The 15,904-nt window shown below is 38.3% G+C and overlaps 1 protein-coding gene across 2 annotated transcripts in view; it reads left to right on the top strand.

Annotated features, from left to right (window-relative positions):
- LOC127625693 (band 4.1-like protein 3) overlaps positions 1 to 15,904 on the top strand; it is a 218,949-nt gene that overhangs the window by 141,811 nt on the left and 61,234 nt on the right. For both annotated transcript variants that reach the window (XM_052101039.1, XM_052101040.1), the window contains exons 6-10: positions 301 to 376; positions 2,118 to 2,336; positions 5,186 to 5,273; positions 6,507 to 6,659; positions 7,856 to 7,953. In XM_052101039.1, coding sequence (XP_051956999.1) covers positions 301 to 376; positions 2,118 to 2,336; positions 5,186 to 5,273; positions 6,507 to 6,659; positions 7,856 to 7,953 — 634 coding nt within the window. The remainder of the gene's footprint in view (positions 1 to 300; positions 377 to 2,117; positions 2,337 to 5,185; positions 5,274 to 6,506; positions 6,660 to 7,855; positions 7,954 to 15,904) is intronic.

Genomic DNA, 15,904 nt, shown 5'->3' on the forward strand with positions numbered 1-15,904 from the left:
TCTATGTCTCTGTGGTAATGTGCTCAACAAGCCACATGATTAGATGCACGGATTGATGGTCTCAGGTGTGTAGGCAACTGAAATTCGTCACTACACCACCACGGGGACTTAAAGCACATTGGGGAATTGGGCTCGAAAATGGGGAGAAAATGCACTAAAGAGCTGCTTCCCCTGAGAAATATTTTTTTTTACTGTTTACAGTATTAGTCAGACCCTCTGATATAAGCAGTTCACTGAATTGTTGTGGCACTTTCTCACTTTGTGTGTGTGTGTGTGTGTGTGTGTGTGTGTGTGTCTCAGCTTCTTCTTGGCATTTGACCTTTGCTGTGAAGTTCTATCCACCAGATCCTTCGCAGCTCATGGAAGACATTACCAGGTGACAAAAGGACCCTACAGCAGTTTAGCACTTCTACACAGTAGATGCCATAAAGTAAAAGTTCATCCAAAAATGAAAAATAAATAAAAAATAATAATAATAATACAAATATATATATATATATATATATATATATATATATATATATATATAAATAATAATTTGATGGCAACATATATGTGGACAGCAGAACAAATCTGTGCTATTTGAAATAATACCAAGCTGTAGAAACTCAGATTTTTTTTTTTTAAATCAAATTGTTTATTATATTTGTTGTTCATGTTTTTGAGACGTTACAGACATTATATCAGAAATGTGCTTAATTAATTATTATTCAAAGTAATAACCATCATTCTATCACTGCCAATGTTAAAATTGGCATTGTTCCATGTCTGCCAAACATGTTTAGTGGTCTAAATATCATCTGCAGCCTGAAATTGAACTTTGGTGGGATTTTAGGAGTGAATGCACTAAGATGCAATACAATGCTCCTTTGCCCCCTTGCTACCTATTTAGTGAATTACTTAACCTTCAGTGTGCTGTCTGTCTGCACTGGTCTCAGAACCATACTACAGAACCATATTTTCATCCTAACTCCATATAAAGCCTCTGAAAGCAAATTACCTAAAATTACCTGAAAGCAAAATGTTCCAGCTTTTGGATGAACTCGTTGATTCTCAATGAGATTATGCACAGTAAATATAGTATTTCTAAGGAATAAATGCACTAAAGTAGCACATTGTGTTTAGCAGCATGGTGTTTCATAATAAATTGCTCAAATTTTGAAAATGGCAGATCGAACTAGAGACTCTTTTGACACAAACAGGTTTCAGTGTAAAAACTTTATTAAGTTTCTTACTTTGTTGGCGTTTCTCCCAAAGACAAACTCTGCTATGATTGGCACCATGTTGTTTGGTCACATAACTCATAAAAAGTTTACATGGGGGTTGATGTGGGAAACAAAGTTGAGATGTATGGACTATTTTATGGTGTATTTAAGGTATTTTTATTTTATTTATTTTTTTTCATTTTTTGAGCTTGACAAATGCACTATGAACTGACATTGTATTGAAAAGAGCTGTTAATTTTTTTTTTCTTCAAAAATTCTCCTTTTGTGTTTAACAGAAAAATAATAACAGAATACATGTTTTGAAATCACATCAACCTACTGTATAGGTATATAGAAATAAATATGGAGTTGTATGTTTTTTAAAGCTGACTTATGTCATTTCTGCATCATTAGCGCCACCAAATGGAATTGCAAAAATAAACAATGTTTTCAAAACCTCTTTCTGAATACCCCCTTTGCCTGCAGTTGTTCAAACAGTCAGATAGCCCCATCCCCAACTCACGCCATTGGCTGAGTGATGTCTAAATGGGTCTAAATGGGTTCTTCAAAACAAAGACTGTCCTATGAACAGTGTTAACAATTTTCCAGAAAATTAACATATAAACTTTGTTGTCCCTGCTTATTAAGCTGAGATAAAAGAAAGTATTTTAACACAAAAAAAAATTACATACTTCAGAACTTTTGCATATACCGTGCACAGCATACTTACTGCATGCTGAAAATGAATGTGGTTGAACAGTATTCTGAGTACTTTAGTATGGTACAGCTATTCCAGAATATAGTCCTACCCTCAGAATATCTGTCATTAAAGGTCTGGCATTTAACCTGATCATCAGAATTCCATTGAATACTTTCATATGATTATTTTTGTTTATTTATACTCTGTTCCAGGTACTACCTGTGTCTGCAGCTGCGAAATGACATCCTCTCCGGCCGTTTGCCCTGCTCTTTTGTCACACACACTCTGCTGGGTTCCTACACTGTACAGGCGGAGCTGGGAGATTATGACCAGGAGGACCACGGCTCAGACTACATCAGTGACTTCCGGTTTGCCCCAAATCAGACCCGCGAGCTGGAGGAGAGGGTGATGGAGCTACACAAGACTTACAGGTCCGAAACAGATATTACTGCCTAGGGATTGTTGATGTTGTACATATTACTGAGTTCCTATGTTGAAATTTCATTGAAAAGTGAATGTTGAATATTGTGAATGAAAATATTTCTATATGCTCAGATCAGATCAGCTACAAATTGCTCATAGTAAGTGCAGATCCTACTGTTTATCCTGAAGTGCTTGTTACATGCTTATTTCTGTAGAATTAAAGCATTATAACCAATGTAAGCTTCAACAACCTTAGAAGAACAAAAGTATTATGGCATATCCAAGCATTATAGTAAGTAAACAACTTCTCCAAACAAGTAACAGATAAACATCCATCCAAGAACGAATAACGAAAGCCTGCGATTTGGCAGCAAATTCAACCCGACAGCTAAAAAAAAATATCTATATATTATTATTGGAAGCTTACCATTGTGAATTGGGGTAAGACAAGGACAGGGTTTGAACTTTGTTAGTTGTAACCAAAACAATTGCAAAGATGCTGACTACCACCCCTGGAGTCTCAAGTTCAAATCAAGGGTGTACTGAGTGACTCTAGTCAGGGTTCCTAAGCAATTAATTGGGCCAGTTGCTATGGTAGGAAGAGTCACGTGGGTTGTCTTCCTCATATTTGCAATATCGTGGTTCTCAGTCTCAGTGGGATGCATGGTGAGTATTTATTTGTAACAAGAACTAAACTGCTGCACATGAAATCGAAACTGTGATTTGGTTTTTTTAATTGGTTCATTTACACATTCCATACAAATGAAATGATTCACTAGAAACATCAGTACTACATATGAGAGAAAACACTACATAGGAGAGAGTGTTTTGATTATTTTCCCAGCTCACTTGGTTGTAAGGCTGCATAAACAATATTATGTAACAATAAGATCTAACACATAAGACACATAAGATGTAACACATAACCCATAAGATGGTGCCATGGATGGAGTTGTCCAATTCTTTTGCTGTTTTTGTTTGTTTCTGTGTTTAGTCTTCTATTTCCAATCAATTTTACCAGAGATGAGCTGTTGAATATTCGGCAGCACAAGCCAGATAATCTTTTTTACCGTTTTTTGATTATTCTGACATTCTGTTGGACATTTTAGTCGGAGCTGGCTCGCTGGTCAAGCTCCGACAGCGTGGCTTTCATACCGCCCTGCCAAACATCCATCTAGCGAATCTCCGTTCTCTTCCTAATAGGATATATGCATTCCTGCCAGGACTTATTTAACATAAAACAATGACAAACCATGGTTTACAGCAAAACTCAGGCAGCTTCATCAGGCCAAAGAGGATGCTTACAGAAGTGGGAATAAAATCTTGTACAATCAGGCCAAAAACAGTCTGACAAAGGAGATTAGAGTGGCTAAAAGAAGCTATTCTGAAAACCTGGAAAAAAAACTGTTTCAGCTAACGAACCTGCATCAGTGTGGAGAGGCCTGAAAAACTTTACCAACCACAAACACCATCCCCCAACACTGTAGGGAATCAATAACTGGCTGACAGCCTGAATGTGTTTTACTGTTGATTTGAAAAGCCCAGTCACACACCACACACCCACTCCGAACGTCACAGCACACAAACATTTACACCTCCGTCAACCACCCTCCTCCCCTCTCCTGCTACTCAACCTGCACTTAAAGGAATAGTTCACCCAAAAATGAAAATTTGCTGACCCTCAGGCCATCCAAGATGTATCTGAATTTCTTTCTTCATCAAAACAGAATTTAAGATTTTTAGGATTTATTTTCAAGCCTCCTCCTTTAAACAATGCAAGTGAATGTACAAAAAAATGTTTAACAGTCCAAAATGCATATTTAGGGTGCATCAAAATAATCCACATGACTCCAGTCCAAAACCAAAATAAAGTTTTACTGAACCCAAACGATTGACTATTTTTTGAAACAAAACAATACTTATATACTTATAAGTACAACTTAACTACAAATGTTCGCTTCCGTACATCTCTCTGACGTGTGCTTATGAGAAGGATGACGTAAGCTCATTGGTAATGTCACACGTCATTTGAAGGATGAGGCAGGAAGCATGTTATTCTTTACAAGAGGAGCGCTGTACAAAAGTTTAATTGTCTTTGTTGTGGATTTGTATTTGTATAAGTGTATTGTTCAAAATTGTCGTTTGGCATGTATATCCTGAATGCTTCAAACTTCAGAAACCCCCCAAAAAATGCAATCAACTTTTCATTGATTGCCTATACATGATCATGAGCATTTGAAGCTCTGGCTTATCGTGCTGAACCTGGATATCAGTACACTCCTACATTCTCTCAAATATTAGAGGGTGTGCAGTGAACATTTTATCCCTGAGGATTTCAGACCATCAAAAGAAACAATGGGTCAATATACGTGTAGGATTATACATGCAGAAGAATTGCAGCCACATGATTTGAATCTAGGAAAAACCCAATCTTAATCTTGAAATTCCGCAACTTCATAAATTAAAAGGCTGGGCCATACATATATATATATATATATATATATATATATATATATATATATATATATATATATGGTGGCATTCTTGTTGACTGGAAGCTTTTTTCACCATGACATATTCCTTGTGTGTAAGCGTACTTGGCAATAAAGCTTATTCTGATTCTGATCTGAAAAGCAGCAGCATTTTTTTGAGCTACACTGCTGCTTGTTGGAAAATTAGCTTCTTAGAGCTGCACGGGATCTCAAAACTTGTTACTGGAAAAGCAACACTGTTTTGAAAAGAACTGAACTATGTCAGACTGCTAAAAAAATTTACAAGTTAAATTGCATTGCTACTTTTTAGTTAGTTTACAACACTGTTCTGCTGTAACAATATTTAATTCCATACTGTTGCTCAGGGGAATGACACCTGCAGAAGCAGAAGTGAACTTCCTGGAGAATGCTAAGAAACTTTCCATGTATGGGGTCGACCTGCATCATGCTAAGGTACATCAAAATCACCTGGTTAAAGGTACAATCTGTAACTATTGTTCTGGATGGTACAACAGCAACGTGTGTGTTCCAACAAATATGTACTTACATGTTTGTATTTTGACCTGCATGTTGCTCAAATGTGAAATTATTTCTCCTATCCCAGATTAAAGGAATAGTTCACCAATAAATGATAATTCTCTCTCATAATTTACCTTTATGCCGTTTAAAAGTCATATGACTTTCTTTCCTCTGCGGAACACAAAGAAAATTATTTTGATGGATATAAGATGTGAATATACCCATACAATGCATGTCAATGGGGTCCAAATCTGCCAAGCTCCAAAAAGGACATAAAGGCAGCATAAAGGTAATCCATATGACTCAAGTGGTCTAATCCATGTTTTACTGAGCAGATATGATATATTTTTTCTAAGAACCCACCAAAATGTAACTGTTTTTTTTTGCTATAAATCTTGACATGTGCAGATTCCTAGGCTTGATCATAATTTGAACCTTGAATACGCTTCCTCACGCTTCACGCATGTGCAAAGTGCATGTACAGTGCGTGTACATGGGCAGAGCACATTATGGTCTGTTCTCATTATGGTCTGTTCACATTATGGTCTGTTGATTTAATCGTTTCAGGAGACATTAAACCACTTGAGTCATATGGATTAATTTATACTGTAATTTAAGTTATGGACCCCATTGACTTGCATTGTATGGATATACTGTATAATCACATATCTCTATAAAAATATCTTTGTGTTCAGCAAATAACATCATACGTGTTTGAGATGGCATAAGGGTGAGTAAATGATGAGAGAATCATGATTTTTGGGTGAACTATTCCTTTAATTTGCAGAGACATCTATGAGTAAGCCATTTTTAGGCTGATTTACACAAATGTCTAAACACTGCGCCTCTTGAGGTGCTTTCAATATTGTTATGTTTGTTTGGGGTGAGTATCTATTTATCTGACCAATGACAGATGAGGGCAGTGTTTGGGACACTTGATTGAAAACAGTCTTTTAAATCTTCTGAGGCACAGAATTAATACTTCACCTTTAAATGTTTAGGTTTTAAATTCAGAAGTTAACATGCAGCCTCCTCATTGCAGTGATAGTGGTGTTGTTTTGCTGACTGTGCCTTTATTAACCACAAGCGATATTAAAATATACTAATAATTACCCTTCTGTACGTTTAAACATTATTCTGCACTTCTTTCTTCTCTTCCTGAGGCAGGATTCAGAAGGAATTGATATCATGCTGGGTGTGTGCGCCAATGGTCTATTGATTTACCGTGACAGGCTAAGGATCAACCGCTTTGCCTGGCCAAAGATCCTCAAGATCTCCTACAAAAGGAGCAATTTCTACATCAAGATCCGCCCTGGAGAGGTAAACACAGCTTTTAGATGATCTTAGTGCTGAACCGTGGAAATATCACCAACAGTAGCTTAATACTGGAAAGCATTGGAGAAAAATCTTCTAAAGAAAGCCCTTGCTTATGAATATGGCTTAGTTTCACACAATAGTTAAAGAATGCTGAAGATTGGCTGTTAAAGGAATAGTTCTCCCAAAAATGAAAGTTCTGACATGTTGTTCCAATCCCGTATGACTCACTTTCTTCAGTACAGTACAAAAGGAGATGTTAGGAAGGATGTTAACCCTGCCTTTTTCAAGCAATGAACTTGGATTGACTTTTATTGCATGGAAAAGGGCAGCTTGGACATTCTGCTAGATAAAACATTTTGTGTTCCATGCAAGAAAGAAAGCCATACAGGTGTGGAACGACTGTTGAATTATTTTCATTTTTTGGTGATTATCCCTTTAAGCAAATATTTGTTTGCTTCTGACTGGGCTCAGTTGCTTGCACACTTGCTTTGGTCATGTCATCAATCATTTGTGGCTCTAAGATTTCTATTCACTAGATTTTAAGTAAATCACTCGACATGCTTGCCAATAGAAAAGTCTCATGAATCTGAATGAGAAGGGGGAGTCGAATGGATGGCCAGAGTTCCTGGACTCTTCTGAATTCTGTGCTCTGATTGGTGGATTTGGCCCTCTTTCCCAGCATGGTCATCTTGTCGTTGAACCCGGGCCCATGGGGGTCTACAGAGTGACTGGCTCAGTGGAAGTCTGTCTTCACAGTGAGTCAGTTGAGAGAGACACATAAAGAGCTCCTTCAACTTCACTGCTGCAGCTGCGGCAGTGCCCAGAATAGGAACCAAATGGACCAATATAGAGTGCACAAATGCCAGGATCATGTTTATCTTCTTTGTATGAAAAATGGATGCTTTACTTCCCCCAAGAGAAGCTCAGGGCAGAATCCTCTCTCAGAGTCATTAGACTGAAAACAAAGAAAAAGATTAAGTATAATTAGATCCTGCGTCAGCTCAGAAACAACTCTGTTACGTTAGAGAAGGTATTCCTGAGCTTGATTTAGGAGTTGGTAATGGCTTTATTAATGCTTATGAAGGGTATTTTCAGTTTCTTTGCAACTGCATTTATCAAAGACTTTTTCCCCTTGCCAAGTAGAAGTGACATTTATGTGAATGGTCTGATTTGTTCTTCTCTTTGGTTTTACCCAACAGTACGAGCAGTTTGAGAGCACAATTGGCTTCAAGCTCCCCAACCACAGAGCTGCAAAGAAACTATGGAAGGTCTGCATCGAACACCACACCTTTTTCAGGTGAACTAGCTGGAGCAGTTTAACCCTTAAATGCATACCTCTGGTCTTTAGTGACCCAGAACCTCATTCCACCTCCTTTACCTCATCTATTTTACTGGAGTTATGGCTCCTTTTCTTTAGTATTCTTCAACCTTTCTCTGATGAATCATCTAACAATAAAAAAAAAAATGCAAAATTGCAAAAAAATAAAAATAAAAAAATACAATTTGATTTATTTAAAGGTATAATTCACCAAAATATTTAAATTCCAAATGACCCCAGTTATTAAATCCATATATTCAGAAGCAATTTGATAGGTGTGGGTGAGAAACAGATCAATATTTTCAGTCCTTTTTTACAAAACATCTCCACTGTCATTTTCACATTATTCTTATTTTGTTTTTTTGCCATTCGCATTTTTTATGCATATCGTTACCTACTGGGCAGTGAGGAGAATTTATAGTAAAAAGGATCTAGGATGGCGTGAGGATGTGTAAATTATGTGAGAATTTTCATTTTGGTTGAACAATACCTTTAATTACCAAAAGTGCATAGGGTCTTTACTGACCCAAGAAATTTACAATAATAGTGTCTTTCATAAATTTTTATGCTTCTATAAATCCTATTTTTATGATTATTTCATATTTTTTTACGTTTACAATCAAATGTTTACAATATAAATTACTACTACAGGTGAAACTCGAAAAATTAGAATATCGTGCAAAAGTTCATTAATTTCAGTAATTCAACTTAAAAGGTGAAACTAATATATTATATAGACTCATTACAAGGAAAGTAAGATATTTCAAGCCTTTATTTTATATAATTTTGATGATTATGGCTTACAGCTTATGATAACCCCAAATTCAGAATCTCAGAAAATTAGAATATTACATGAAATCAATAAAAAAAAGGATTTTAAATACAGAAATGTCGGCCCTCTGAAAAATCATGCATATGTACTCAGTACTTGGTTTGGGACCCTTTTGCATTAATTACTGCCTCAATGCGGCGTGGCAAGGATGCTATCAGCCTGTGGCACTGCTGAGGTGTTATGGAAGACCAAGATGCTTCAATAGCGGCCTTCAGCTCTTGTGCATTGTTTGGTCTCATGTCTCTCATCTTTCTCTTGGCAATGCCCCATAGATTCTCTATGGGGTTCAGGTCAGGCGAGTTTGCTGGCCAATCAAGCACAGTAATACCATGGTCATTGAACCAGGTTTTGGTACTTTTGGCAGTGTGGGCAGGTGCCAAGTCCTGCTGGAAAATGAAGTCAGTATCTCCATAAAGCTTGTCTGCTGAAGGAAGCATGAAGTGCTCTAAAATGTCCCGGTAGACGGCTGCGTTGACTCTGGACTTAATAAAGCACAGTGGACCAACACCAGCTGATGACATGGCTCCCCAAACCAACACAGACTGTGGAAACTTCACACTGGACTTCAAGCATCTTGGATTGTGTGCCTCTCCATTCTTCCTCCAGACTCTGGGACCCGTTTCCAAATGAGATGCAAAATTTGCTCTCATCAGAAAAGAGGACTTTGGACCACTGAGCAACAGACCAGTTCTTTTTTTCTTTAGCCCAGGTAAGACGTTTGACATTTGAAGCCCATGTCCAGGACCCGTCTGTGTGTGGTGGCTCTTGATGCAGTAACTCCAGCATCAGTCCACACCTTGTGAAGCTCCCCCACACATTTGAATGGCCTTTTCCTGACAATCCTCTCCAGGCTACGGTCATCCCTGCTGCTTGTGCACCTTTTTCTCCACACTTTTCCCTTCCACTTAACTTTCTATTAATGTGCTTTGATACAGCACTTTGAGAACATCCAACTTCTTTTGCAATTACCTTTTGAGGCTTTCCCTCCTTGTGGAGGGTGTCTATGATGGTTTTCTGCACAACTGTCAGGTCAGCAGTCTTCCCCATGATTGTGAATTCAACTGAACCAGACTGAGAGACCATTTAAAGGCTCAGGAACCCTTTGCAGGTGTTTAGCTGATTAGAGTGTGACACTTTGAGCCTACAATACTGAACCTTTTCACAATATTCTAATTTTCTGAGATTCTGAATTTGGGGTTTTCATAAGCTGTAAGCCATAATCATCAAAATTATATCAAATAAAGGCTTGAAATATCTTACTTTGCTTGTAATGAGTCTATATAATATATTAGTTTCACCTTTTAAGTTGAATTACTGATATTAATGAACTTTTGCACGATATTCTAATTTTTCGAGTTTCACCTGTATATCATGTTGATTTTCTGTACAATTGTGGTGATTATCAGTATCCCAATTACGTGTACAAATACATATTATAGCCTACTTGTTATAAAATGTGCTGTTGTTTCAGTGATTGACTTGATTTACATTTGACATTGCTAACTGATGAAGAAGCAACATGGAAGTAAACTATAGCAAATACAACACATGAACATAATGCTATGGCCAGTGACATTTGTCTGAAATGACTGAAATTCTGTGGTATGTCTATTTAGTCTCAATAAGTGACTGAGAAAATACATAGACTCTTTGAGAACTTTATTAGGAAAACTATGGTCCTAATAAAGTGCCTGATGTGGTCTTCTGCTGTTGTAACCCATCCGCCTCAAGGTTCTAATCAACAAGGCGTTCTGTCTACAGAATTGCCGCTGTTTTTTTGTTGTTTTTTTTGTTTTGTTTTTGGGCACCATTCTGGGTAAAATCCCAGAAGATCAGCAGTTACAGAAATACTCTAACCAGCCTGTCTGGCACCAACAATCATACCAGCATGAAATTCACTGAGATAACATTTTTCCACATTCTGATATGTACATGCACTTATCCCTCTCCTCGGCTGGTTAGCCCAATTGGGGGACTCGCCCTCCTCTTCGTCACACTCCTCCCTCCTATGTCCCAGGCCGGAGAACCCCCAGCATGACCCCACCTCACAAGGGCTGGGGAGGGGGACGAGAGGAGGGGAAAACAAAAAAGAGGAGAGGAAAAGGGAAAAGCGGAGCAACAGAGAGAGGAATAACCTGGTTCGCCAAAGCCCAGATATGCTGTCGTCTGGCCCTCAACCACTCCCCAACCTCTGGCGGATGACAGATTGCTTCTCCCCTGGTGGACGGTATTAGGCTCGCTCCTCCCCCACTGCTCTCTATTTTCGTTTTTTGTTCTCTCTATTATTTTTTTCTGGGGGGAAACGGCAGCATGCCTCAGATCCTCTGCGGCCAGCAGTGACGTCTCCCTCCCTGGACGGACAGCCGCGGCTTCTCCTTGGTTGGCTGATAGTGGTGAGGAATCCGCGACAGCTCATCCATCCTCCTTCCTGGATTTTGGTACCAATGAAACATGGAAAGGAGGAGGCAGGATCTGGCTGAACAGCCAAAATAATATTTAATTAAACAAAAAGACACAAAACACACACACGGCAGCTCTCTCTCTCTCTCTCTCTCTCTCTCTCTCTCTCTCCCTCTCTCGAACTGCCTCATTCCTCTGCAGTCTTGACCAACACAAAATATGTAGCGATTTAAATCTAAGAAGCGGTACCTGAACAACTGCTTTGAAATTAACAGATAGTGTTCCGTTTTGATAATTTATTAATAACCTTGCACTGTACATATTATCGTAATCGATAAATCATCAGTCTTATCAAATACCCATGTGTCATATGTTGTTGAGAGGGTCTCATATAGTAGAATACAACCAGTCTATTTGTTTTACTCACAGACAAAAATATAGTGAGTAATAGCTGAGTACGTGTCTTTGACATGCATGTTACATGTAAACAGGTGTTTCTTGTAAGCCGCATTTCACTTATAACTTCACAAAAAACAGAACATAAAATATCACATTAGATAATGTAGTGATATCTAGTGGATCCTTTTCACACGTCCACATGCCGCAAAGCAGTAGTCATAGTTGGCTAAACTGCAATGGCGGTGAATGGGGGACCAGAGCAAATTTATTTTAGTTTGTTCCAACAGCAAAAGAAAAACAAACTTAAACGATCATGCTTTCACAACTTTGCAAATGAAGAAAAACAAATATACAGCACTGAATAACATCAGTAAGAAGAGATAAACTTTTCCACATTTTCTGTCACTCCCTCAGCAACTGCGTTAAAAGCCTCATTGCAGCTATTGCCACTGTTTTTTTTTAAACTTATTCCAGGGTAATGTAAGACAAATTACAATGATATAAATTTACACTAAATATAAAAGAAAATTAAAATATAAAAAAAATTGCTTTGTTACTATGTGAGCAATAAAGTTCAGTTACATACCTGCTACCTGTGTGTAACCAGTACTGTGTCTCGGCTCATCCACAAACACAACAGATAATCCACACAAAGCACAATGTGCTCACAGCATATAATGTGCTATCTGGATAAAAACATGTTAGCTTTTTAATGTAGTACATTGTCCAGCATCATGGAACGCTAAACCTATCATATTAGGATTCAGATCTCTTCAGCTAGAGGTGGAAGGAAATGTGGCCAGAGAGGACAGTTTACTCTAATTACATATGGGTACTGTACATGACACCAACTCAGTGATGGCTCAAATGACCCAGAATGGAACTGAATGAGATTGCGTTACTCATGCTTGCATGCTTTGGAGAGAAAGCATATCTTTGGTCATTGTTGTATTTGCATGTGTAATTAGTCATTATGTAAAATTATTAAGTTTTATTAGTTTGGACACTAGGATAAATTATGTTTGTAATGCTATTACTTTCGATTGCTTTATCGTATGAACACAACATTTGACTAATGTCAATCATGTTACAGTTCACATGATTGGGAACAAAACAAAAGCAGTTATTGGAGCTATCTTCTTTACACCCTGAGATATATAAAGTAAAATCAGAAAAATAAGAAAATAAAAGTCTCAAACAGTCAGCAATTCTAGGATTATTTGTACGGTCATTTTAACGATTTGCTTTTGGGAAATATGGCCCTGGCTGGTTGCTTCACATGTCAGTCAGACATTTTCTTCCTGTCTACAGGTGAAACTCGAAAAATTAGAATATCGTGCAAAAGTTCATTAATATCAGTAATTCAACTTAAAAGGTGAAACTAATATATTATATAGACTCATTACAAGCAAAGTAAGATATTTCAAGCCTTTATTTGATATAATTTTGATGATTATGGCTTACAGCTTATGAAAACCCCAAATTCAGAATCTCAGAAAATTAGAATATTGTGAAAAGGTTCAGTATTGTAGGCTCAAAGTGTCACACTCTAATCAGCTAAACACCTGCAAAGGGTTCCTGAGCCTTTAAATGGTCTCTCAGTCTGGTTCAGTTGAATTCACAATCATGGGGAAGACTGCTGACCTGACAGTTGTGCAGAAAACCATCATAGACACCCTCCACAAGGAGGGAAAGCCTCAAAAGGTAATTGCAAAAGAAGTTGGATGTTCTCAAAGTGCTGTATCAAAGCACATTAATAGAAAGTTAAGTGGAAGGGAAAAGTGTGGAAGGAAAAGGTGCACAAGCAGCAGGGATGACCGTAGCCTGGAGAGGATTGTCAGGAAAAGGCCATTCAAATGTGTGGAGGAGCTTCACAAGGTGTGGACTGATGCTGGAGTTACTGCATCAAGAGCCACCACACACAGACGGGTCCTGGACATGGGCTTCAAATGTCAAACGTCTTACCTGGGCTAAAGAAAAAAAGAACTGGTCTGTTGCTCAGTGGTCCAAAGTCCTCTTTTCTGATGAGAGCAAATTTTGCATCTCATTTGGAAACGGGTCCCAGAGTCTGGAGGAAGAATGGAGAGGCACACAATCCAAGATGCTTGAAGTCCAGTGTGAAGTTTCCACAGTCTGTGTTGGTTTGGGGAGCCATGTCATCAGCTCGTGTTGGTCCACTGTGCTTTATTAAGTCCAGAGTCAACGCAGCCGTCTACCGGGACATTTTAGAGCACTTCATGCTTCCTTCAGCAGACAAGCTTTATGGAGATGCTGACTTCATTTTCCAGCAGGACTTGGCACCTGCCCACACTGCCAAAAGTACCAAAACCTGGTTCAATGACCATGGTATTACTGTGCTTGATTGGCCAGCAAACTCGCTTGACCTGAACCCCATAGAGAATCTATGGGGCATTGCCAAGAGAAAGATGAGAGACATGAGACCAAACAATGCACAAGAGCTGAAGGCCGCTATTGAAGCATCTTGGTCTTCCATAACACCTCAGCAGTGCCACAGGCTGATAGCATCCATGCCACGCGCATTGAGGCAGTAATTAATGCAAAAGGGGCCCAAACCAAGTACTGAGTACATATGCATGATTATACTTTTCAGAGGGCCGACATTTCTGTATTTAAAATCCTTTTTTATTGATTTCATGTAATATTATAATTTTCTGAGATTCTGAATTTGGGGTTTTCATAAGCTGTAAGCCATAATCATCAAAATTATATCAAATAAAGGCTTGAAATATCTTACTTTCCTTGTAATGAGTCTATATAATATATTAGTTTCACCTTTTAAGTTGAATTACTGAAATTAATGAACTTTTGCACGATATTCTAATTTTTCGAGTTTCACCTGTAAGTGGAGCAAATTTGCTGCAAATAAGCTGCAAATTTGACCAGTCCATTTAGTCAAAAGTCTAGCTCCATGAGACTACCATTTGGCTTTAAATCTAGCTTTACTTTCCTTTGAATAATCTCAGTTCTTTTAGGTTAAGATATCCTCCCAGTGCCCGATAGTCATGTTGCCCACTTTAAGTGTATGAGAAAGCTCAGGTATGATTAACCTGGATTGTACGATCAAAGGCATGCCATATCCTCCCTCGCTCCAGGTGTGGCATGTCTCTCTATGTATTTGTCATTTGTTTCATCATATGTTCAGACTTGTGTCTGCATGCTCATATTTAATAGTTCTTGCTTTGTTCTAAACCCCAAACCCCAAGTATCAGCATGATATATAATCTGTTCCTATGTAGGAATGTTGCGTTTTCAGTGGCTCAAGTCACTTAATTTCCCCTGTACATTACTCTATTTTTCCTGTTTTCAAATACCACTTGTGAATTGTATTATTTGTTGGGCTGCTACTAATGATTATTTTGATATTTTTTTAGTTATTCCGAAAAACTCTGTTTGTCCTCAGTTTGGAAGCAGAAGGATAATTTATTTCACTCATATATAAATTGAAATAAATTAAAAGAAAACCACAATCTAATTGTTAATACTGTAGGTAAGAGGTTGGGTGTTGTAATGTCTTTATTCTATAAATATAAGGGACTCTGTTAGTACAGATATTGCAGTTACAGGAACAACCATCAACAACAAACAACTGCATGAGTGATTCACATCGATCTCAAACCCTTACTGCTCAGGAACAACCAACAACAACAAACAACTGCGGTAAGTCATGGCATCCGCTCATGTTATTTCTTCCTGCATTGCATGTCACATGTTTACCATAGCCTTCTCCGTCAGCAGTGAAGGATTCACATGTGATTAATGTAAGGAATTATTCAGGCTGATAAGGTTAATGAGTTATAGACACACATCCGAACACTAGTAGAGGTCAGTGAGAAAGAGAAGCTGGTAGATACTGTTTTGGATGTGGGTAGTACAGAGAGCAACACACACACACTTTGGTTCCGGCTGTAGAGCCCTCGCAGCAGGGCGTTTGGGTGACATCTCGGCGACATACTCGCTCAGCAAAGTGACACCACTCTCCCATTCCTGTTAGGGTTTCCAATCGATTCTTCCGTACCGTGGAACGTGGAAATAGAGACTCGAGCCAATATTGTTAATTGCATTTCAGGTGCCAGAGCGTCTGACATCAAATCAAAGTGCTGGCTAATGCTAAACATAGATTTTCTAAAATTGTTATTCATGTCGGCACTAACGATGTCTGGCTTCGCCAGTCGGAGATCACTATAGATAATTTTAAAGAGGTGTGTGAATTTGCAAAAACGATGTCAGATACTGTAATATGCTCTGGTCCCCTCCTTGCTGGTGACGAGGTTTATAGTA

The sequence above is a fragment of the Xyrauchen texanus genome, chromosome 32 (assembly GCF_025860055.1).
Source record: "Xyrauchen texanus isolate HMW12.3.18 chromosome 32, RBS_HiC_50CHRs, whole genome shotgun sequence".
NCBI classification, from domain to species: domain Eukaryota; kingdom Metazoa; phylum Chordata; class Actinopteri; order Cypriniformes; family Catostomidae; genus Xyrauchen; species Xyrauchen texanus.